Source organism: Podarcis liolepis (assembly GCF_965112155.1).
Source record: "Podarcis liolepis genome assembly, chromosome: 3".
Lineage (NCBI taxonomy): Eukaryota > Metazoa > Chordata > Lepidosauria > Squamata > Lacertidae > Podarcis > Podarcis liolepis.
In genome coordinates this window covers 56076796-56102197 of record NC_139557.1, presented here as the reverse complement: position 1 = coordinate 56102197, position 25402 = coordinate 56076796, and the positions used below count along the sequence as shown (strand labels likewise).

The 25402-nt window shown below is 41.7% G+C and overlaps 2 protein-coding genes and 1 long non-coding RNA gene across 9 annotated transcripts in view; 2 read left to right on the top strand and 1 right to left on the bottom strand.

The window, feature by feature from the left end:
* CEP85L (centrosomal protein 85L) overlaps nt 1–25402 on the top strand; it is a 131304-nt gene that overhangs the window by 46400 nt on the left and 59502 nt on the right. For all 6 annotated transcript variants that reach the window (XM_083497768.1, XM_083497767.1, XM_083497770.1 and 3 more), the window contains exon 3: nt 1604–1765. In XM_083497768.1, coding sequence (XP_083353894.1) covers nt 1604–1765 — 162 coding nt within the window. The remainder of the gene's footprint in view (nt 1–1603; nt 1766–25402) is intronic.
* LOC310704485 lies at nt 3849–12256 on the top strand. The gene is made up of 3 exons (XR_014524812.1): nt 3849–9347; nt 9680–11264; nt 11987–12256. It is a non-coding gene; the product is annotated as an uncharacterized lncRNA (long non-coding RNA).
* The window catches only part of PLN (phospholamban), a 32247-nt gene continuing 14668 nt past the window's right edge, over nt 7824–25402 (bottom strand). For both annotated transcript variants that reach the window (XR_014524780.1, XR_014524781.1), the window contains exon 3: nt 7824–8052. The gene's annotated coding sequence lies outside the window, so the exon portion shown is untranslated. The remainder of the gene's footprint in view (nt 8053–25402) is intronic.

The following is a 25402-nucleotide window of genomic DNA, read 5'->3' as shown; positions in this document are numbered from 1 at the left end:
TCACAAACTGGGTAGGCCTGGCAGTCTGTTCTGATTGGCAAAAATGAAGAAGGAACAGCAGGATAACGAGGGCAACCTGGCAGGACATAATGGACATGCTTGTGCATCATCTGCCCATGTTATACTTGGCTCAGTCCCCTGACTTTTACATACATTTGATATTTGCATTGTAGAGGCAAGCACTTTGAAGTGGGATGGGAATTAGCAAAGCGCGGATGGGATTGGCGCATACCAATTGGCAAAATTACGTTCTGCAGTTCTTTTTAAAATTTGAGCACTACAGACATGCACACATGAATACTTCAAGCAAGGTATGAGCTTCCTCTGCAATGCAAGTGGGTCAGGTTTGTCCTGCCACACTGCATGTCATTTGTAATTTACTAAAAGAGCTTATAACTGTATCTGAAGTGTGTGTTAGCCAGTAGCACCAGCATAGGTGATTGGCTGTGTGCAGACATAGAAGAGGGGGCAGCTTGAGTGGAAATGTCTATCCTTCCATAGACTGGAATCCACAAACTGAATTGAAAGTGTAAAGATGTAGTAAGTAGCGACAGCAGTATAGAGGATAAGAATCAAGGAACCTGAATAGATGTGGTTGGCACGAAGTCCAAGTGCCTTAGTAGTTGAATTTGAAATGTGGTTTCTGCTGCTTTGCTCTGTTTAGTTATGATGTAGCAAATCACAATGAGTGTTTGTCAATGTGAGTGTGCATGCACGTGTGCATCTGGCATTATTCAAGGTTAATTGTTCAATTGTGATTTTATTTAATTAATTGACTTTTTGGAATAGGGTGTATCTTGCACTTACTGAAGGTTGGCCTCTACTACATTGTGTCACAACTCATAAAATCTGTATTTCTTCATGGCTTTTAAGTCTTTTCATTCAGGATCTGACCTGAATAGATGGCTTGTGACATGCTGTAAGGTCATGAAATCCATAGATGATGAGCTGAACTATATTTACTGTATTTCTGTTCTTTTATATCAGATAGCATGCAGTTGTTTAGTGTCTTTGGTTGAAGTGATTGCTAAAAGTTGCCCTCTAGCCAAGAGTCTTTTGTGTCAGACAAATGAAACTTTGTCTGCTGGAAGGAAGCTGTTGAAAACCCTTTTGAGAAGATGGTGGTTTGGTGTCGAGCTCTCATATAATATTAATTACACTTCTCTTAAGGGTCATTTTAATTAAATTAAAACTAGAGAAATCTAGCCTTTTAGAATCCTGAGCAACATTTTCTGTGTGTCCGAATGTATGATGACTTCCAGCTTGCCTCTCAAAACCTTACTTGCAAAGAAATGCGTAGCAAAAAATAAACTGTATTTTGCAATATCTTCTGGGCCTTGAGCAAAGCTAGGTTGAGAATAAACACAACAAATATACAGTGTAGTAACTGAATGATACCAGATCTTAACAAGAGACTGCCATTTGTTTGAATGCATTCATGTGCAACTTCTGTGATAAACTACATCATTAGATTACCGTAGAACAAATTGCTACAGGTTTTGATGTTTCCTAATTTTACATCTGTGGATATTATCTTTGAAATCCAGTTTGTTGTTGAACTCTGTCGTAATGACTTTGAATAAATATACTTTTTTCTTGGCAGGCACAGAATATTCTTCGTCGGGATGGTTACCTGGTACTGATCCACTGTGGCAAGCCACAACTGGTTCATCAAGTGGTCGGAGTACCCACCTGAGAAGACACAGCATAGCTTCTGACAGTGGGGACACTGGTATCGGAACCTCCTGTTCTGATAGTGTGGAAGGTGAGTAGAGATGCTTAATATAAGGCATTGGTGCTTTCATGGAATGCAGAGGGAAGAGATGGTCTTGAAACATTGAGACAGAGTTTGTATAAAATACAGAGAAGCACGTAACTTGTTCAGAGAACAAGTTAACTCCCCCCCCCCCCGTTGACGTGAGAGATTTATGTTTTTTCAGAAGTAATCACCACCATATTCAGTGGGGCTTATTCACAAATAAGTGCTCATTAAATTGCAGCCTTATTTTTTATTTGGTCAGAGGTAACTTATGTTAAATATAGTTACAGGTAGGTAGCCATGTTGGTCTGCCGTAGTCGAAACAAAATAAAAAATTTCCTTCCAGTAGCACCTTAGAGACCAACTAAGTTTGTTATTGGTATGAGCTTTCGTGTGTATCTGAAGAAGTGCGCATACCAATAACAAACTTAGTTGGCCTCTAAGGTGCTACTGGAAGGAAATTTTTTATTATGTTAAATATGTAAGACCTCCTGAGTATACCCTTCATGAGATGCTGATGTTCAAGAGTGTTGCTTTGTTTTCCCCTTCCACCATACCTAAACAAGTAAAAATAATAATAATAATAATAATTTGGAAGAACAGAAATACTTACATTTGCATAAGGGAGTAGTGCCTGTGTCCAGCTCTGCCTGGTTCCCCAGTTATGGCTCTTCCTAGATCTGGCCTGCAATTTGTTTACTTATTCCATGAACTGGTGGTTGAGCAATCTCTCCTTTGCCAGCCTGCTCATGTGCCTGCATCAAATTCTTGGTTGCCCTTACCTTGGCCATCAGGCGGGTCGCTAAAAACAAGGCTGGGCTACGTAGCTCTAGCTGATAACATTGTTGTACCTACTTTTATTTGTTAGCACTCCCTTTGTTCTGTTTTTACTTGCCCTGTATTTATTGGAAATAAAAGACATGTTATTGGATCTGCTGATGTCACTTATCTACATTGTTTTCACACTGCTGTTCTAAATCATCTTGCTGTTTTCCTGTCTGAAATTCATGCACGAGGCTGTTTTTCAAGGGAAGAGGAAAATTTTTACAAAGCAAAACAGGAACCTCACTCTGAACTCATTGGATTGCATTTTTGTCAGTACTGGCTAGACTTTAGGCAAGACTTTTTTAAAAAAAATATTGGGATGCAGCATAATTCATGACGATATCTAGATAGGCTGCCAAGAAGAACTTTATTTTCAAGCTGGTCCTTAGCCTGTTCTCAGTTGCAATGCTGAGAAGGCAGGTCTTACATAACTGATGGTAGAAAATGCTGTTGAACAACCTGGCAACTTTGACCATTGCAAAGATGCAGGGAAAGGAAATTGCATTTTTCAAGCTGAATAAATATATTGAACTTCCCGTCAGCTTCAGTACTGAACTAAGTGTGATTTTTTATTGTACTTTCCCATTCTTAATTATCAGTGTATAAAACTTAGCCTTTGTAATATATCTTCACATAGAATTGCTTTAATGTTCTTCCCTCTAGCAAATGGGTATATAGATTTGATAAATGATTACATACAGGGTACATGCCCAGATTATTTGAATAGATTGTCAGAAACTAGCAAAATCAGGGTTGTGAACTATTCTAGACCACCAAGGTATCTGTGCCACAGAAAAATGCTTTTCTTTACGTCTTTCTTTTTATGACTAGCCCAAAGACTGTTGCCAATTACTGTAGAATTTGAGATACTGTATAATCACATATTTATCTATCTGATTTCACAGTCCAGTGCATCATTATTTGAAATCAAGTACCACTATTTTCCTTCAGAGTTATTTCCATGTAAGTGTACATAGGATTGCAATCAGACTGTGACACTCTTCTTACTTGACCTATAAAGCTCTTTGTAGTTTGATACCTTTCCTACATTTCTTAAGGTTTTCAGCATTGTTGGAGAGAATTTCCTCTCCTTTCTCATTAAGATGAAAGTACAGATTTTGCTTTAAGTGAAGTTACATGTGCAGTGACTAAGAGCATTGCCTCTTGTTACTTAGTAAGTATCCAAAAAGTTCTGGCCTATTCAAAATTCCATGAATGCTTATGGGAGTGTTCACTGCCTTGTCAATTCGAAATAATTTATTACAACTGAAAAATCCAACTCACTAGGGTGGGAGAGGATAGTTGAAACGAAAACAAGTAACAATTATAACAGCTGAGAGAGACTCTTTCCCCATATCTCTGGCCAGGAATACAACTAAATGTTTAGCCTGAAAGCATATACTATAAAATTGCAATTGTTCAACATTGTAGTCATAAAAAAAATCATAGTTCTCTCCCCCCCCCCATTGGCAGTCTCCCAATAAAAGAACTACAGCATCTTTACCACAATTGGACTCATATGTGCACTTAGCAACTTTTCTGTTTTTAGTTTTGGTTTTCAGTCTGCAGAAATAGACGTACTTCTTTCAAGCATCTTTGAATGTCTCATGGTAAATAATGAATGCAAGTAGATCGATAATATAAATAAATACTCCCTAGGCAACCATAGAAAAGGTATAGTGTTCCCTCATATCCAAAAGGAAAATTATTGGCCAGGTGGGCTGATTCCAAATTCAATTTAGATCAATTATGTCTAAGTTTGTTCCACTGATCTTGCTCCATTAATACTTAACAGAAGTGTTGCTCTTCCTAAATGAGATTCTCGCACTTCGTGCTATCAATAAAGCAATAGTGGCACATATGGTGGAGCAGAGCCGCCCTCCTGTTGCTGCTGCTTACCCAGGCTGGGGCAGGGTGACTATGCAGCCCCAACTTTGCCTTGCTTCAACAGCAGAAACACCAGTCTTGGGACGGTGGCTGCACCCCATCCCACTCCCCACTGCTGCTGTAAAAGGAGCACAATGCACTTGCATTTCCTAACTTGAGATGTTTTGGACTACAACTCCCACTATCCCTGATCATTGGCCATTCTGGCTCAAGCTGTTGGGAGTTGTAGTCTGAAGTGTCTGGTTGGTCTCAGGTTGGGGAATGCTATACTATAGTCCTACTCACCTATGAGGAAGCTTGCTAGTCACTCAAAACTGAGAGATGGCCATTGAAGGAGGAAACTGTTGTTTGCTTGTGCAAGTGGTTCACATGTAGTCGCAGTCCCCTCCTGCTTCCATCTCAAAGCTTACTTGTAACTCATATTTAAAGGTCAGCAGCAGATAAGCTGTGGAAATGGGTTCTGCTGTGTGAACATGTTTGTGTTGGGTTTTTTTTAAAAGTTTCAGATAAAATGCTTTACATGTACAAATTAATGTGTGAAGCAGCCCTAATTGTGAGTGATCTAGAAGGTTCTCTGCTAATATTAAGCCAGGAACCGGCACTCAGAATTGTGTCTTTATGTGAATCACTCAAATAACAGCTACCAATAAATATAACTGTTTTATGGGACCTAACAGAAGATAGGAATTTTAATGTGAGTGCTGCAGTTCATTTGTACGTGGTAGGAAATGTATTATCTCCTTCTGAATGGTGTTTTACTGAGTCAAATGATAAACTATATTTGCAACAAACAAAATAAAAATAATGCTGTGATTTACAGAGCAAACTGGGGGAAATGTTGCTACTATGCTTTTTTCATGCATGTCAGTTGCATAAATATGTGCTCTGCAGTCAGCCAGACAGACACAGATTTACTCTGCCAACATGAAAGGAATAAAATAGTCTGTCACAGTAAACTGTTTTTAAATAAGTGAATGGTCATTGCAACCAATGAAAACTGCAATAAAGGAATGGATGCCGAAGAGCTGTCTCTTGCTTTCGTCCATGTCTGATTTCAGAGGAAATAACTATTCTCTTTTAATGAAAAAAATTGTATTAATTTTTAACTCGTGTACTAATTTGTCTCTTTCCAAACACCTGAGAGAAATCTGTCTGCAACTAGAAATGTATCTTTGGGTGAGATAGCTTAGGAAGAAGAGACAGGCAGAAGGACATTGCCATTTATTTTAAGTCCTGTAATGGGCTCCTGTTAGTTAATACCGTTAGTGTTGTTGGTTGTCAGGTGTGGTTCTGCGTTTCCCTCACCCAGCAAATCAAGCAATACCCCCCTCCATGTTTCTGAAATGCATTGACGATACTCAGGAGGAAGAGAGCAAAAGGAATGAGCTGTCTTGCTCACATCCCCCTGTGACTCTTTCCTTTCCACTCCCACAGGACAGTTCAGGCAGCATGGAGGTATATTGCCACATCTACGAAGATTGGCTCAAGTGTGAAGAGCAGCTAAGTGAGAGGAGAATTCTTCCTCTTCACTGCTGCCCTTCTCATCCCTCCTCTCTCTCTCTCTGCACCATCCTGTTCTTCCTCTTGCTTGGCAGTTTCAAAATATGCCAGGAAGGAATGAAGTAGCTCCTTTCATAAAAGCAGACTTGTCCCAGGATGCCACCAGTTCCAGTATCTATTGTGTTTTCTTTCATTTATGCAAGAAGAATGCTATGAAATGATACTTTCTAATAGGGCAAACAGTTCTGAAAGGAAGGAATCAGTGAAATAAAATGCCAGTCATAAATTATGAGTCTTTAATTATGATGTTTGCTGTAGCATTATAGTTACTGCCAGTTCATTATGATACTGGTGCCCCTGGACTTTTAATTTTCCACAATTCCTTTGTAAGCATTCCTGTATGTAGTGGCATAAGGAACATTTTACCTGTGTTTATATGTACCCATATGGCCTTACACAGAGAACAGTGTCAAAATCTGGAAGTAGAATATGGAAATCATGAGCTTGAGACAAGGAAGAGTTGTCTCTGTCCAACCTACACTCATTCACAAATGCTTGGTAGCTCTTGACAGTGTATGTAGTATCTTTAATGTGCAATCTACCTAACCCTCACAAGAATTGAATGGAGAGGATCATGAGGATTATTATTAATTGAATTTATTTACCACCCTATACCCAGAGGTATAGGGCAGTTCACAGATTATCACATTATGATTACTGGGCCATGCTGGCTTGAGTTTAGTCCATGAGCCCTTTATAAGCAATGACCTCAAACCTCTCTGTATACCTAACATGACCCCTTTCTCTGTGGGGCATGATTTATTAAATATTCATGAATGAAAAGTCAAGGCTATAAAATGTTCTGCATTAGAGGTGTTTATAAATGATTGATAAGCCCATTTGCTGCTGCAGTTTCAAGGATTAAACACCAGTGTACACAGCCTTGATATTTCTTGTATGCTTACATCTCTTTGAACTAGCATAGAGCCTGCGAGGAGACATAGGACCCATTGAATATGGGTTTCGGCTGAATCCTCTGTCTCCTCACAGGCTCTGTGGCAGCCCAAGTTGAGAAATGAGTCACTATTGTATGGGAGCTAGTGCTGTTGCCTCCCGGCCCTTGTGCCATTGCAGTGATGCCTTTCAGGAGACAGTGGGCAGAGTGCAGTTCTGTTTTCCCTTCTTCCTTCCCTATACCTCTTGTCTGCTTCTAACAACTTCTGATACTCAGTTTTGATGTTTGCACAGTTCACAAGGCAGCCCTTGGTGATGAGTGCATGGATGCAACTTACAGACTACTGCGCCTAACTTGGCACAATATGTATGGGAAGCATGCTTATGCGATGTGTTTTGTATTTCCTCACTGTGCTTGCATAGCAAGGGCTTGGACATCTAGTAGTTCTGTTCCCGTGCATCTTGCTTACATTTTTTAAAAAATGCCAGTGTACACTATATGATCTGCAGTTGATGGCCAGATGTGGAAAAGGTTTCACTTAAATTTGTTGCTTGAGATTTGTTTTCTTACTTGCTTTTTTAATGTACTAATTCCTGCTGTTACATGGGGCATCCAGTAGTCTGGTCCCCCATCCAAAGTTCTGATCAAATCCACACCTGCTTAGGTTCAACAGTGTACTTCAGCCTCAAGTACTCCCAGACCATGAATTGGGTCTTGCCTGAGATCTGTTTTCCCATGGAAACCATAAAACAATGTAAGCAGTGTTTAAACTGCCAGGAGAGGAAGTGAAGCTTAAGTCGCTCCCTTCCCTTGTGAAAGCAAAAGTTACAGAGAGGCGTGCCAACAGTTACTCTGCTAATGGAAAAAAGTTTGTTTCTATCAAGTATCTTGTCAGTATTTCAAGTGCTTAAAAATTACAAGAAACCTTTGTTTTTATATAATGGTACGGATACTCTTAAAATACAAGCAATGTCCTTTGCTGGCTGATTGGGTCCTCACATTTTGCCATTAGGTGTAAATAGCATGATAAAAGATCATTTATCTGAGTTGAAAATTTTTTCAGCAAAGATTTTGCATGGCTGTTATGTTGCCTGTGGGAGTCTGAGGTGCTGAACGAAGAGGAATCCTGCAAAAGAAGCAACATATGTCTTAAGATGCATCTCCAAAACAAATATTTTCTTTATGCTGATCTTAACTCCCAGCAACCCCTTCTCCAATTCAAAAAGCAAGCATGTGAATGGAGAATGGAATCCTGGTCTCAAATCCTGCCTGCTTTAGCCAAGGACTAAGCTTTGGACAAGTCACTGGCCCTTAGTCGCAGTTTTACAACTAAATATATTGTAAACTATTGAACTACTTTTGGAAGAGTTTGATCAAGACTAAACATGATAATTACTGTGGATCCCCGTGGAAAAAAAATTATAGAACTATTGATTAAGCAGCCCTGATCAAGATGGCTCTGGTTTTTGGAGTTCACAGGATGATTTGAGGGAGCTGGTAGGAAGTTTCCCTAATAAAAGTTTCTCTGATCTGTTCAAAGGGTATATTGATTATCTACTAGTGGTTACATAATACGTTAGTTATCTAGTGGCATTAAGTGCTCAAACTGTAATTGGCCGGTATAGTTTGAATGATAGTAGCAAGGTAAGATGGTAAGAAGGCAGATGAATGATGTGAGAGCAGGAAAGTAGAGTATCCTGATGTCGGGTGGAATTCCATGGAGAAAAGCAAAAAGCTTGTAGCCAGATTTCTTCCTTCCAGCTAATGCACTTGGTTCAGGAGACGATTCTCCTGGCAGCATATTGTATTGATTTTTAGGTTGGAGACCGCAAGTCTCTAGGATTCTGTAACAGAAGACTGCAATTAGTTGGGAAACGAGCTGGCTGTAAATCAAAAATGTCTTTGTAGACCAACCTGCTCATTTTGGATTAGATTGAATTTATAGATGCCTCCCATTTCTTGCATTGCTTTTAAGTGTTGCTAAGTAACGGAGCATTAAAGAGAATTATACAAATGTATGTCTGCGTGTCATATTTAAGGCTACCAAGGCATTTTTTTAAGGCATAGAAGAGAAATAGAAAATAATTTGACTTGCTATAAGCAAGAGAAATAGAAAATAATTTGACTTGCTATAAGCCTAATTAAATATTGATAGTTTAGTGGGAGATTTTGAAAACATAGAGATTTATCAGGTTGGGTTGGACATCCAGCATTCATTTGTGCCTCTTGGAAAATCTTCCTTTTCTGTGTCTAAATGTAAAATAGAAATAAAAAGAAATATATAGATTTGTTCTTCTCCATATACTTGATGTGAGGCATGGACAATAAAGGGCCTCAAATTTGGGGCATGACTCAGCCAAAGTTAAGTACTTTGAAGTCCCACTGAGTTAAGTAAAAACAATAGAGTTGTGACACCTTAAGGTAAAGGGACCCCTGACCTTTAGGTCCAGTCGTGACTGACTCTGGGGTTGCGGTGCTCATCTCGCTTTATTGGCCGAGGGAGCCGGCGTACAGCTTCCGGGTCATGTGGCCAGCATGACTAAGCCGCTTCTGGCGAGCCAGAGCAGCACACGGAAACGCCGTTTACCTTCCCGCCAGAGCGGTACCTATTTATCTACTTGCACTTTGATGTGCTTTCGAACTGCTAGGTTGGCAGGAGCAGGGACCGAGCAACGGGAGCTCACCCCGTCGCGGGGATTCGAACCACCGACCTTCTGATCAGCAAGTCCTAGGCTCTGTGGTTTAACCCACAGACTAACAAATTCCTTATGTTACAATAAATTTCAGTGAAGGCTATTTAACATGTGCTTAAGGTCCCCATGAAAATTGGGTTTACGCTTTTGTCATTGAAAACATCCCAAAAAACCCTCATGTCAAACTTGCCCTCCTGATAAATGCTCTCTTTGAGTGGAAGTAGATGAGCACAAAAGTCTCGGCCACTCCTTTGGCTTGATGTCTGATTCAGGGCTCTTCAACAGTCAGTATATGCCCACCCCCCCAATACTCAGTGCATGTGAAGTGTGATGTCAATGATCCTTTGGTTTGCCACTAATAAATTTTGCAGCCAGCAATGTCTGGGAGAGTTATAATAGATAATATTCAGAAGGCCCACTAAAATAGTTGCTATGGATGAGCAAGCCTAGTTGAGCAGGAACATTTAATACCCATGCCCAGTTCTCAACTTGGATGTGAAGCTGCAGAATCCCAGGGCTAGCATATAATAAGATAAGCTCCACTTTACTTTAGACTCAAGGTTTGCCACATAGTACCAGAATATTAAGCAGGCAGACCTATTAAATGTCCTAATTTTGTTTCCCAAGTCTAGATCATGTAGGACTCCCACACTTTGTTTAGTGTTTACAAAGCCATGTCACTGGTATTGACTAAATATTTATTTGTCACTACAGTTGTCTCTACAACAGACTAGTTAGGTGGCGTCTCACTGGAAGAGTAGTTGATGTAATTGAAGGTTTACAGTTACAACAACTCCAGGCACCTTAATGCAGCAAGATTAATTTCACAGTTTTCTGAAGTTCCTGGAACACCCCTCAAGTGAAAAAAGCCTCTAATCCTTAGGATAATCCATTGGCTTTCTGCACTTACAGCTAATGAACTTGCGGTTTTTGTGATCTTAACTTGACAGTAAATTCATTAGGAGTTCAGGGTTATATTGGGTCATTACAGTTTCTTTGGGGGGAGGGGGAGAATTTCCAGTCTTAAAACCAGTGCCCAGTTTCTAGAGCACACACGTCAGAGCAAATAGGAATGCTTTTAACACAGGATCACACCTTGTCAATGAGAACCATATTAGGGATTTGTATTATTTAAATTTTTCTACAAGAAGTGGAAACTTCTGTGGACAGATCAGAACAGAGAGCAAGTGTTTAGCAAATGTGAATTTATTATGTATTTTGAGCAATTGTGATTATACGTAAGAATAGTAAATGCACTTGAGGGTGGTTCCTGCAATATTTCATACATTGAACGAAAGTGTTAAAGTGACTGCCTTTATTGCAAGGGTCAGATGAGGGAGGGGGAACTGATCTCTTCTTACTAAGCAAAGGTCAAGTTCTTCATCAGGAGACTAACAATTTTTTGCTTTGGTTTCCATGTTCCTTGGGCTCTGGCTATTAAATAAAGACTAGCATCCCACTGAAAGCAATTTGGAACATAGATTAGAGAAGGTCAGCAGAAACACAGTTTTACAAGAGCACAGATATAACTCAATTTAAAAATCTGTATAACCTATTGCATGGTAGCTGCCTGCCTGTTTTGTGTGGTCTGCAGGTGTATTTACTCTGCAGACTGGGGGAAAGCTCTCATGAATGAAATACAGTGGTACCCCGCAAGACGAATGCCTCGCAAGACGGAAAACCCGCAAGACGAAAGGGTTTTCTGTTTTGGAGGCGCTTCGCAAGACGAATTTCCCTATGGGCTTGCTTCGCAAGACGAAAGCCCATAGGGAAATCTCCGGGGACCTCTTTTAAATTGCTGGCGGTCGGGAGCAAAGACTTTCGCCCACAGCCGGCCTTCAGAAGAGGTCCTGGACCTCTTCTGAAGGCCGGCGGGGGGCAAAAGTCTTTGCTCCCCCCCGCCAGCCTTCCCGGGACAGCGGAGACTTCTCTGCTTTCCCGGGGAGATTTTAAAATGCTGGGGGTCGGCAGCGAACGCTTCGCTGCCGACCCCCAGCATTTTAAAATCGCCCCGGGACAGCAGGGGCTTTTAAAATGCTGGCGGTCGGCAGCAGAGCCCTCCTGTCCCCGGAGCTTGCGGGGCGGGAGGTGGGAAGAAGGGCTTTTCTTCCCACCGCCAGCCTTCAGAACAGCCTTCTGAAGGCTGGGGGTGGGAAGAAAAGCCCTTGTCCCCCCCCCCAGCCTTCAGAAGAGGTCGGGGGACAGACTGTCCCCGGACCTGGTCTGAAGGCGGTTTCCCTAGGAACGCATTAATTGATTTTCAATGCATTCCTATGGGAAACCGTGCTTCGCAAGACGAAAAACTCGCAAGAAGAAAAAACTTGCGGAACGAATTAATTTCGTCTTGCGAGGCACCACTGTACAGAGCAGCATGTTAAACCCACTTTAATGTATAAAGGTTTGTTTCTCTCAGTGTTCTGTTGTTGCCTCTAGATATTAAATCCACACTTGTGTGTACCAGTGGATAGTTCAGGGTAATACTTGATAACTTTAACATATCATCAGATATCATGTTATCTCTTCTCTGTACAGTGGTACCTCGGGTTAAGAACTTAATTCGTTCTGGAGGTCTGTTCTTAACCTGAAGCACCACTTTGGCTAATGGGGCCTCCTGCTGCCGCTGTGCTGCCACTGCACGATTTCTCTTCTCATCCTGAAGCAAAGTTCGTAACCCGAGGTAATATTTCAGGGTTAGTGGAGTCTGTAACCTGAAGCATATGTAACCTGAAACGTATGTAACCCGAAGTACCGCTGTACTTTATGTAAGGAGCTGCATTAAGAGAACTGAAAACCACACAGAAATGTGATTATTAGCACCCTCCCTTTGATCAGAGACCTACAGGAAAATATTTTTTTAAAAACAACACTTGAAATTCATTGCTTCTTTCCTTTCTGCACCTCTTCTCATTAACAGCCTCTTCTGATTTTATGCTTTTTTATCATTTCCTCTTAATTGTGTTTTTAACTCTGTGGAATTCAAAAGTGACTGCAATCTAGTAAAGAAATATGTTGCTGCTTTTGTTTCATATCAAGGCCTTTGGGTTGTTTGGCATATGTGCCTCTAGTGATATATCAGAATTTTAGCAGTGGCAAGAACCATTAATTAAGTATATAATGAATTAAACTTCCATTGGAAGGATGAATGCTAATGATGTTACCTCGTTGGAAGCCATTCACTCAATAGAAGGAGGGGAAATGAGCATAACTAAATGCAGAGCTGGTGTCCAGGCTCCCATCCCAGTGAGCTTCATGACTGGGGATTTGAACCCTGATCTCCCAGGTCCTACTCCAACCACACCACCACACTGGCTTCCTATAATATTTCTGCTATGGAGCAGCTATATAAATTAAGTAGGTAAATAAATATGGGGAAAGCAAAATGTCAAGAGAAGGATCTGAAATATTTTCTTAGAAGCTTGAATTTGTTTTATTCTGCATTTTTTTATTTGATTTTTTTTAATGTGTTGTAAACCGCTTTGAGATTTTTTACTTATAAAGTGGTATAGAGAAGATGATGATATACTCCCGCAATAAGGTTCCTAGATGTTCTGTTGATTCCAGCATTGCAGGGGGTTGGGCTAGATGACCCTTAGGGGTACCTATCAGCTCTACAGTCCTGTGATTCTATGACCGTAACCTAGGTTTAAGGTGGCATTTGGTGATTAACTTACCGTATTTTTCGTCCCATAGGACGCTCCGCCCCATAGGATGCACCTAGTTTTTTTGGGGGGAAATAAAGAAAATTTTTTTCCCTTTATTTCCCCCCCAAAAGCAGGTTGGGGAAACCCAACCAGGTCGAGGAACAGCGGGATGGCGGCGCTGCGCCTCCCTGCTATCCCCTGAGCTTGTGGGGCTGGCCCATGTCTGCCCGGCGCGAGGGGCGCTCTGTATCAGGGCGCCCCGCCGGGCGGCAGGCTGCTATCCGCAGCGTGGGGAGCCCTGGGGGGAACTCCTGCAAGGCTCCCCACGCTGCGGATGTCTGCCCGGCGCGAGGGACGCTCTGCTTCAGGGCGCCCCTTGTGCTGGGCGGCAGGCTGCTATCCGCAGCGTGGGGAGCTTTGTGGGGAACTCCTGCAAGGCTCCCTACGCTGCGGATGTCTGCCGGGCGCGGGGGGCGCTCTGCTTCAGGGCGCCCCTCGTGCTGGGCAGCAGGCTGCTATCCGCAGCGTGGGGAGCCTTGCGGGGAACTCCTGCAAGGCTCCCCACACTGCAGGTGTCTGCCCGGCACGAGGGGCGCTCTGCTTCAGGGCGCCCCTCGCGTTGGGTGGCAGGCTGCTACCTGCAGCCTAGACATCCCTGTGGGACCTCCCGCAGGGCTGCCTAGGCTGCGGATGTGTTCCTGAAGCCTGGAGAGCGAGAGAGGTCGGTGCACACCGACCCCTCTCGCTCTCCAAGCTTCAGCAAAAGCCTGCATTCGCCCCATAGGACGCACCCAGATTTCCCCTTCATTTTTGGAGGGGCAAAAGTGCGTCCTATAGGGCGAAAAATACGGTATATATCTGAGTTTCTAACCCCCACTCCTCCACCCAATTTTTAACTATTTAACCTTTCCTCCCGCCTCTCTCTCTCCCCTCCTGTGCCGGAGTTTACCCATTCAAACCTGATCCCTATGACACTGCGAGACTCACGACAGCTGGATATTTCATTTGAAGGCATTTCAATAAGATAAGGTGTCGGTTTTGACATGTTCATAGTACAGTACTTGATGTGTGGAGCACTTTAGAGTCGTCACCCTTACAACGGCAGAGGGTCATCCACTAGTCATCACTGGGTTAAAATTCTTACACTGTCCAAGTCCAGACACTAGGCTATATAAAGCAGTGGAATTCTTGATGCCAGCTAATGTTCTCCTAATAAAATTTGAGTTGAAATTGGATTTACATAGTTTTATAACAAGATTGGCAAAACCAGCTATGACTTGTTTTCTTGTCCTCTGCAGCAAAGCTTATAAATGGTCAGCACTTTCAGTGCTTATGCACTTCGTATGTTTTATTATGTTAATTGCTTAAAAATAAATAAATTAAGGTTTCAGCATTTTAAGGAGATGCTTGATGCTCTGTAAATGTTTCATCAGTGTGCGGAGGCAAATTATTACTAGTTCCAGCAATTCATTAGTGTAAGTGGGGACAGAAACAAGTCCCAGATTAGAGTTGAATATTCTTGATCTGGATTACTTTATTTACTGTTTTCAAATATCAAATTAAAATTGTTCCCTTATTTTGAGGAATTCTACCTCAGTACTAGCCCAGCGTCAGTGCAGTACAGATGGTACAGTCATGCTACATTTAGGTGAAAGGCTTGCAAATTTCAGGCTTGTCAAGTCTGCTTTGTTTTTTAGTAGAATCCTGAGGTCTACCACTCAGAATCAGCTGCACAGTAGTGGGTCAGGGGGACAGATATGGCCTCAGAATTAAGAAACAGTTTGTCTCTGAGCAGGAAACTAATTCTATCCTCAGCTGAGGAATTACTTTTCAGTACTGGAACTGAACTCACATTCCAGTCATACAGACATCTGACCCTAGTTTCTTGACAGGTTTCCTCGTGTCAGAAATCGAGTTTGAGGGAGGAAGGAGCCTTTTTGCTATTGCCATTCTTAAATTATTGGGAGTAATACACACTTGCTAATCTACCCGTGGATGGCAATCTGCCTTCTGCCTGCCCCTGTATATAGAAGTGCAGTCAGCTGCCCTGAAACTAAGCAGGTCTTGGTCTAATCAGTGTCTGGATGGAAGGCTGAGAACTTAGATATGCTGCCTTGAATCCACCAAAGAAGAAAAATGTAATGTGTGCACTCTCTTTCTCACGCAGTATATATAAGCACACTTTGTGGTACTCATGGAGACAATAATTAATGTATTTCACCTGAAACACACTAGCATAGGAAGTGTTACAGGCTCTCTCTGTTTATGACCATAACAGTCTTAAACTAGCTTATTTTATTTTTAATGGAAGTGTGCGCTCAAACTGAAGGAAAATGTGTGTATGTGCACACGTGTATTGCTTAACAGCCTAAACACCAGAATATTTTTTTTAAAAACTTTCCATATTTACCTATAGAATAGTTAATTCTCTTAAATATATAACATAAATATATTTACATTTCTACCAACAACTTGGTGCTTTAAAATCTCAGTCCTTCTTTCTGTAAGCTTCTTAGTTTGGTTTATCAACCCACTTTCATACTCCTTTGTTGCCATAACAAAACGTTGAGACTCAGTACCCACATACCTCTCTTCCTGATTGATGATATAAAATACTGTTTGTGAGGCTTCTAAAAATCACTAGGGTGTGGGCGTGTTTGTGTATCTGTGTGTGTTGATGTGTATCGGTGTGCACGTGCTAGGTTTCACATTTCATCCCAGTAGCATTGCTCTGGTCAGATACCATTGCAAATGGGATTTGCTGTTACTATTAGGTGACACATAAAAACACATAAGAAGCTGCAGTGCGCAAAATAGCTCCCTGTATGTTTTCTATCTTGTCCTTCCCCTTCCCCTAGGGGTCCAGAACACTTTAAATCATTAATGTCAGTAAACTAGCCTGAAATAGCTTATTTTAGTGAACTTGGTGCAGGAGGCTGAATACATTTAAGTACCTCTGGATAGGTTATCTAAGTAGGTGGTTTTGTATTTTTGATATTTTCTCTCCTTTCTTCTGTAGCTGCTTATGTATTTATAGCTTGCCTAGTTGATTTCTGTTAAAATGCACCAAACTCAAAATTAGTTTTAGGGATGGCTGTCCTAAGGAAATACATAATTACTAGGAAGCAAGCCCTGTTGAGCTCTGTGAGACTTACCTCTGAGTAAATATGTTTAGTATTGCACTGCATGAGAACTTCACCACTCTCACTTTCCTTAAAAAATATGGCTTGAAATTTAATTTTATTATTAGTTATAACATTTGAACTTAGTACAGTCGTACCTCGGGTTACACACGCTTCAGGTTACAAGTGCTTCAGGTTACAGATTCCGCTAACCCAGAAATAGTACCTCGGGTTAAGAACTTTGCTTCAGGATGAGAACAGAAATCGTGCAGCGGCGGCGCAGCAGCAGCAGGAAGCCCCATTAGCTAAAGTGGTCTTCAGGTTAAGAACAGTTTCAGGTTAAGAACGGACCTCCAGAATGAATTAAGTTCTTAACCCGAGGTACCACTGTATTCTCTTGTTAGCTTATAGTATAGAAGAATAAAAGAATAAAAATAAAGCATAAGCAATATAAATAAAGCTAATATAGATACAAAGTAAACAATAATAAAAACTTTCCACAGCTCCAAAGTTAAATAAAGATATAAAAACTGAGACCAGACTTCATGAGTTATCTAAAAATAGCAACCTGAGTGAACAGAAAAATCTCCACTTGGAGCTGATAAGACCCTAAGGATGGTATTAGACATACCTTTTTGGGACTAATGTTGCATTACTAGTTGTGTACTACTATTGAAAAGGCTTTCTGCCTGGTTTGTTACCTGCCTCACTTCTTTCAATAGAGGCACTTTAAACATGGTCAGCAGCTTCTCAGACCAAATGGGATAAAAGGTTTGAATTATCTCACATTCTGAGCATTCAGAACCAGCATGTCAAGGAAAGGCTAGCATAGGCTAGAACCCTGGTGTGCTAGTTTGAATATGCAAGAGAGTTTTTTTTAGTTTCTGTTTTTTAAGATGTGGGGAGCATTCAAACATTTAAACCAGGCATCCCCAAACTCGGCCCTCCAGATGTTTGGGACTACAATTCCCAACATCTCTGACCACTGGTCCTGTTAGCTAGGGATGATGGGAGTTGTAGTCCCAAAACATCTGGAAGGCCGAGTTTGGAGATACCTGATTTAAACCCAGAAAGTGGTCATCCAGCAACAGAGCTATCACGTGAGGCTGGCGAATTGTGTTCTGTGTGTATCTGAGATGTAGGATACGTGATGTTTGAGGCTATTGGTGAACTTAACAGTAGAGGGTAGGAAAAAACACAGGAGGATAATAATAATAATAATAATTAATAATTTGTAACAAGCTTTTAAAAAATCTGATTGCTGTAAATGGATTTAAAAACAAGCAAGTCCAGACTTGCAGTCAAATAGACACAATACAAAGGAGAAAAAGAATGGTGAAGGAAGAGAAAACCAAACCAATTCTTAAAGTTACATACTAGATCTTATCTAGCTGGAATGGCCATAGCAGATAGAGTTATGAGACAGGAGGAGGCAAAATGGCAGTTAGTCCCAGCTGATCTGATGGAGTGTGATTTACTGTGTCCTTTTCCTCTGATGCAGCCATATTGAAAATTGTGCTGGCTTATATCTATGTCTCATTCCTGACTCAGAGGAAAACATCAGGAGGGTAGGTGAACACATATAATTCACTTCTGCTGAATGTGACGAAGATTAAGAGTGCTATTGCAGGCGCCATCCTACAAAGAACATTGAGGGGGCCCAACACGATGTCCTGTGTGATGGCGCACAATGTCCCTATATTTTTCCGCGCTAGGCCTCTGTCCCCTGGAGCCAGCGCCTATGGCTAATATATATGTTTCCCCCCTAAAACAGAGGAGTATTAGGTCAAGCACTAATGAAAGTCAAGAAAGCTTTCATTAGTAACCTCCTTTTGTCTTAGACAGGTTTTTCCCCGGAATTGCTAACAAATAGTACACTTTCCATTAAATTTGTGAACTGTAGAATTACCAAAAAAAGGTAACAGTTTCCGTTTAAAGTGCTGTGTATATGTACAGTTATATTTTATACATTGCTTTTAGTAAAATCTGATGCTTAACTTTGTCCAGGCTGCTGCCTCTGTTCCTAGCCTTTCTTAGGAACTGATGTTTTAGCGAAACATTGGGCATTCTGTAAGGGTTTATTTGGCAGAGATGATTGTTCCTGGCCTTCATTGTATCTTGTATAGTGTTAAGCAATGCTTGGGTGGTGAAGAACGACATTGCTGTTTCATAACAACTTTTAATAAGAATGTAAGTCTCTACATCGCTGGAGAGGAAAAATAAAAAGAACCCCTGAGAAGTTATATCATCAGCAGTTTGAAAATGTATGGGTATATGATGGATAAAACAGTGCCATTAAATTTCATTATCTAGGGGAAAATAGACAGGCAATGTGTTGTAGAAACTTATAGAAGATTAGACTCTTGTGTAGCCTATGGAGCTTTCAAGCCTTGAATTTAGGTTTTATTGCCAGTATTTTAATCAAATGAAAATGTCAGGTTATACTGCCGCCCATAATAAAGGTGTATAAATAATATTGGGATTTCAGTTTACCACCTAGCTTTATAGGCAATTACTTTTTATCCTGTGCCCTAAAATGTATGGTTTCACATTAGGAAACATACAACAGTAAGCACACTGCCTAAGAATTTTGTAATTTCCATCTTGGCTTTGAGTTGGCTTGTTTCAAACAAGCCATAGTTGACATCAGTCGCAATGATACCTAGGTGTTAACGGTTGATTTGGATGACACAATAAACTATAGTTAAACAAAAACAAGTGAAAGTTTTCAGCTATGTCAGAAGAAGAGGGGGGTGCAAGAACTTGTGGTTTATCTAGGCATCGTGTTAAATTCAAGTATAATGTGTCTGCCTTAGTTCAAATAATCCTACACTTTTTTTGGTACTAGGGGTGCTTCCACATGGGGACTTGATACTGCATATGGATTATCTGGTTTGGATGTGTGCACAAATATGCTTCTACACATTCCATTTCTTCATTTGTGCATATTCATTATTATTCATCCTTTTGCCATTCACACCAGTGGGCGGAGCTTGGTTGAATAGATCAATATCAGTCATGCACCACCCCCCCAAAGCCACAACAAGCCTTTTGCTGTTGCTGTTGTTATCCAAACCCTGCTGTATGTATTGTTATTACAATCTGTGTGATAATTATCCTTGTGTATTTTGTGGACATCTTCAGAGAACAACAACTCCTAACTGGGTCATTAATAATATTGCATGTGGCAACTGGTGGAAATGGGCTTGCTTGTAATGTTTAGGTCGCCAGAAACAAAATGACTAGGTTGTGCTGAGGTGAAGAGAAAATAGAAGGGGTGTGAGAGACCACCCACCAAAGTGACACGTGGCAAACCACCCACAAACCAAATAAATGTTTCAACAAGCTTTTACACCAGTTTTGACTGAATAAATAACGGGCCATTTTACTTACTGGGTTTTCTGTCGTAAATAGAAATATGTATTAAATGTAAAATAAGTACGGTTAGGCATTTGGATAATGACAACACTTTGTCAACATGGCAAAAAACTTGTGCATTAGCAACACTGATGCCACAATAAACTCATTTCTGGAAGCATCCAGTCTGCCTTGAATCTTTGTTTTCAAAAATTCATTGTAACAGTCATGAGATCAGACCTGTGCAGAGTTTGTCTGAGCCCCAGGGCAGGAGTCTTGTTAGAATAAAATTATAAGCTCAAACAAAAAAACAGCCGGTCCCTGGCAGGCCCCCCTGAACATCTTAGCCCTCTGAGGGCCCTCTGCTCTGCATGGACGTGCACGAGATGCTTTATTTAGAATACAGTGGTGCCTCGCAAGACGAAATTAATTCGTTCCGCAAGTTTTTTCTTCTTGCGAGTTTTTCGTCTTGCGATGCACGGTTTCCCATAGGAATGCATTGAAAATCAATTAATGCGTTTCTAGGGAAACCGACTTCAGACCAGGTCCGGGGACAGTCTGTCCCCCGACCTCTTCTGAAGGCTGGGGGGGGGACAAGGGCTTTTCTTCCCACCCCCAGCATTTTAAAAAACCCCGGGACAGCGGAGGGCTTCTCCGCCGTCTGGGGCGATCTTAAAATGCTGGCAGGCGGCATTTTAAAATCGCCCCGGGACAGCGGAGGACTTCTCCGCTGTCCGGGGCGATTTAAAAGCCCCTGGGAAGGCAGGCAGGTGGGACAAAGACTTTTGCCCCCCGCCAGCCTTCAGAAGAGGTCCTGGACCTCTTCTGAAGGCTGGCGGGGGCGAAAGTCTTTGCTCCCCCCGCCTGCCTTCAAAAGCTGTCCGGCCAAGGCTTCGCGGACCTCTCCGCCAGCAGCGGCAGCGGTGCCGCTGCTGGCGGAGACTTGCCGGCATGCCGAAGCCTGGGCGCGCTAACATCAGCGCGCCCAGGCTTCGCGGACCTCTCCGCCAGCAGCGGCAGCGGTGCCGCTGCTGGCGGAGACTTGCCGGCATGCCGAAGCCTGCGCGCGCTGACATCAGCGCGCCCAGGCTTCGCGGACCTCTCCTGCCTTCAAAAGCCGTCCGGGATAGCGGGAAGCGCTTCCCTGCTATCCCGGACTGCTTTTAAAATGCTGGCGCTGGGGAGCAAAGCCTTTCGGCCCCCGCCAGCCTTCCTGGACCTCTTCTGAAGGCCGGAGGGGGGGGGAAAGGCTTTGCTCCCCACCGCTAGCATTTAAAAGAGGTCCCCGGAGATTTCCCTATGGGCTTTCGTCTTGCGAAGCAAGCCCATAGGGAAATTCGTTTTGCGAAGCGCCTCCAAAACGGAAAACCCTTTCGTCTAGCGGGTTTTCCGTCTTGCGAGGCATTCGTCTTGCGGGATACCACTGTACTAGGATCTTGTTTCCCCTCCTTGATCTCCAAGCCCAGGTCATTTTGTATGGGTATGTGAGGTAAATGGAAAGTTCTAGAATAATCAGCATTATACTTCAGAAGTTGTCCTAAATGCAATTCATCTGGACTAGGTAGCTGCATTTTTCCTCCAAATGAGTTGGAGAGAGAAAAATACAACACATATCCTACAGTAATTCACATGGTGAATAGTTTGTGGTTTGAACTGTCCCCCAATGATAGATTGGGGGTGCTGTAGAGTAACAGCATCACAAATGAAATGTAGTGTGAGAATAATCCCAAAGTTAAATAATGGTCCCACATAGTACGGGAGTTGGATGGCGGATGTGGGGGAAAGTAGGCAAGGTTAAAAGTAGTTAAAAACTGATTTAATGTGGCCTTTTTCCACCAATGTAAGAGGTGGTGCTCTCAGTATAAATCTGAATAAACATGTCACCCACACAGTCACCTCACTTACTAGTTTCCTGACACCTCCTTATATTGCTCTCAAATGACATTCTGTCTTGCTGCAGAGCACAATTCATCCATGGCTGTGGATCCTTTTGCTGGCTCATCAGCTATGTGGTGTGCTTACTGGCAAACTGCCCAAATACATTGTTTTACCCTTCATTCTCCCCTCACTTAATTTAAGTAACTCTTAAAAAAATTAAACATACTGAAGGGGTTTGAACAACCTGAGCTGAAAGTTGAAGCTAATTTCACATGAAGAGCTTTGTTATTTTCATATTCCTAGAACACAAAAGCTTTATAAATTCAGAATAAAAACTGCTTCTTTGGCTTCATGAATGTATTGTCAGCTGTTCTCATGCTACTTCTGGATGTTCCTTTTGCGTTGTTACTCCAGCTCTTGAAGTTGTCAACACAACATTATTATGTCATTGCATCTTGGAATTTAATGGAATTGCTACCAAAGCAATGGTGAAAATTTTGAATTCACATTTCTAAATAAGATTGACAGCCCATGTGGCTCTAGGGGTGTGGGGAGATTATTCCAGTGTATTCTAAATTTCAAAAAGAAAAAAGGCAATAGGCACCTAAAAAAAACCCATAAGCATATGGAATGGATTGTTGGGGAATTTGCAACTGGACTGTGGACTTCATACCCAATAAAGCTCTGTTCTGCTTATTTTGGCCCCAGTATTTTCTGATCAGTCTTGCTGTGTGACCTGACTGTATCCATAGGCAGTAGGAATTTCAGTGAAAATAAAAGCGGATATAGTAAAATACCATATTTTTCCATCTATAAGACGCCCCCCATGTATAAAAGGTAAAGGGACCCCTGACCATTAGGTCCAGTCATGAACGACTCTGGGGTTGCTTCTCTTGATCTGACATCAAGAATCACAAAACAGAGAAACCAGTAGGAGAACACTTCAATCTCCCAGGACATTCTATACAAGATCTCAAAGTAGCTGTTTTACTACAAAGGAATTTCAGAAATAGACTGGAAAGAGAAGCTGCTGAATTACAACTCATTACCAAACTTAAAACCATGGAGAGACCTGGTATGAACAAAGACATTGGATTCTTATCTCATTATACATGACTAAGGCATTTCTCACCTTCTCACCCCTTGCCTTTTCCTGTAAGACCTATTGCAGTCGTTAAGAGTCGTCAACAGGCTCATCTCAGCTATCTGCCAATCTCCCATTCCCACCACCCTTCTGAGTAGTACCCCTCCCCACCTTCTCACTATATAGAAGGATCTGGCAACTTCTGTTTCAGTGTATCTGAAGAAGTGTGCATGCACACGAAAGCTCATACCTAGAACTAACTTAGTTGGTCTTTAAGGTGCTACTGGAAGGAATTTTTTTATTTTGACTATGGCAGACCAACACGGCTACCTATCTGTCTCTAGCACTCAGTCACTGCAAACGGCATTTTAGGTTTTTCTGTGGATTGTCGTTTGTTCCAATTTAGAGCAAAAGAGTGGATTTTCCCAGGAAAGGAGCAGAAAGCGTGGGCCAAGTGGAAAGCTGCTCACATCCATTCTTTCTAGTGGCTGTGTGGATGAGCCCTTGGTTATGCTGCTTAATTTTAGTGCATCTTCTCCAAGTAAAACTTGGTCGAATGTCACCCACCAAAAAGCAATGGCACAAGTTAAAAAGAAACCCACACCCAGTCTCAGGGTTTGTGACAAGACTGTTTTGCAACGGAAGACAAATAAAATCTGCAAGCAAATATTTATTTCAAATAGAAAAAATAACTTGTAGACAGTTATAAGTTGGCAGACAACTCCTTGAGTAAAAATGGTTTCGCTGTCTTGCTGTGTGTACAGTTCAGTTAGAATGAAACCAGCCAAGTGTGCATTTATGTACTCATTCTTTTCCCAGGGGCATTCGTGTAATTATGGCTGAATAGATGGCAATAACCCGGTAACAGAACTTCTGAACAATGCACGTGGCAAACCGCCTTTTATTATTTGTTTGAACAGACAAGATTTGACTGCTGGTGTCCCTATGCTATAAACTAGGAGCACAAGATACTAGCTTTAATTGACTAATCACTGTGGTTAATCAACTAAAACTTTAAATATTAACATTCCATGTTTCACCCTGCTTAATTGGTGGAAATGATGATCATCAGTAAAGATTTCAGGACCTTGGACTCTGAAAGAGCCCAGTACCATGTAGGAGGCACAGAAGCACAACCCTTCCTTTCCCAGAGTCTTGATTTAAGAAGAAACTTGAAAGATGACCTTTTCTTTCAGTTTGCATGCAAAACTACCAGAATAGTTTGGCATTCAGAGTGAAACTGCTATGGTTACTCCTCTTACAAGAATAGCCACAGGAAGCTGAAGGTGTCAGTGTTAAGCTGAAGTCATGTCAGTACATTTTCTGCAGTGCAGTCCTGTGTGCATTTTGCTCAGATGTAAGTCCTATTGAATTCAGTGGGGTTTACTCCCAAGTAAGTGTGCGCAGCATTACAGATGCTGGCATAGGATTGCAGCCTTTTGTGTAGATTAATATAGCATTGCACAGTTAAACATTTACCTTCCATAACACAATTGTGTACAGTATGGCTTCAGAATTTACTCCAATTTAGAATGTTCTATAGGCTCAGATCCAGTGAAAAAGAATATACAGTGGTACCTCGGTTTTCGAACGTAATCCGTTCTGGAAGACAGTTTGACTTCCGAAACATTGGAAAACCGAAACTCAATAGCCGACAGCTAGGCTTTAGGGTCTTGCACTCAGCGGAAGCCGCGCTTCCTGTTCGACTTCCAAGGCACATTCAGAAACTGAAGCAGTTACTTCCGGGTTTTCGGCATTTGAAAACCAAGGTACCACTGTATTAAATATTGCCATTCTTTCCTTCACTGTGATATGTAGCTTTATTTATTAATTTGCAAGTTGTTATAAATATAAAAGGAATTGCCCACTTGTTTCAAAGACCTCCAAAAGGATCTGTCAACATTTTGGAGTATGTACATTTATTTGTATATGATTCAGTATGCTAGATACTTCAACAATTTTAACTTTTTAATGACATCTTTGGACTATGGCCATTGTAGTTAAGAGAGATGGCAATGAAATGTCATGTGAGAAGTAACATACTTTTGCAAGTCAAGTACAGTCTGGTCTCTGGAACACTGTACCTTCCATAACACAATTGTGTACAATATGGCTTTTTAATGACATCTTTAATGACACCTTCCCTGCTCCTTCCTGAGATCTGTGTGTCTGATCCTCTGTGCCACCATTAGTGGAGAGCTGCTGAACAGGATTAAATTGCCTTTAACATGATTTACCTGAATTCTGCTAAGCATTACTCTCCTTGAAAACCATAATGGCATGGAGCACTCAGAAGTCTTGGAATTGTTTTGTTCTTTCCCCCAAAGTCATACATTGTAACTGTAGCAGATCACGATGATTAAGAACAAATAGTAAGACTTTTTAAAAAGCCTCCCGTGTAACAGCAACGTGAACAGCTTGGGGGAAGGTTGAGCCACGTGACGTTGTAAAGGCTAAGATTCTAATGCCAGGATTAGCTGCTTATTTTTGGTAGTCTGCAGGCTTTGATGCAAAGCAGCAGTTGCTAGGCATAGGAGAGCTGCTACTCAGATTCCAGTAACCTCTGCCTCACCTTTGTTAATTTTAACTTGCTTGTCTGTCTAGAAACATTGGCACATTGGCATTTTCTATATGCCTACTGATATTTCAGATGGTGAATGGAGCCAGAATGGAAGAGGCGAGGCAGTAGCAATATACCGTT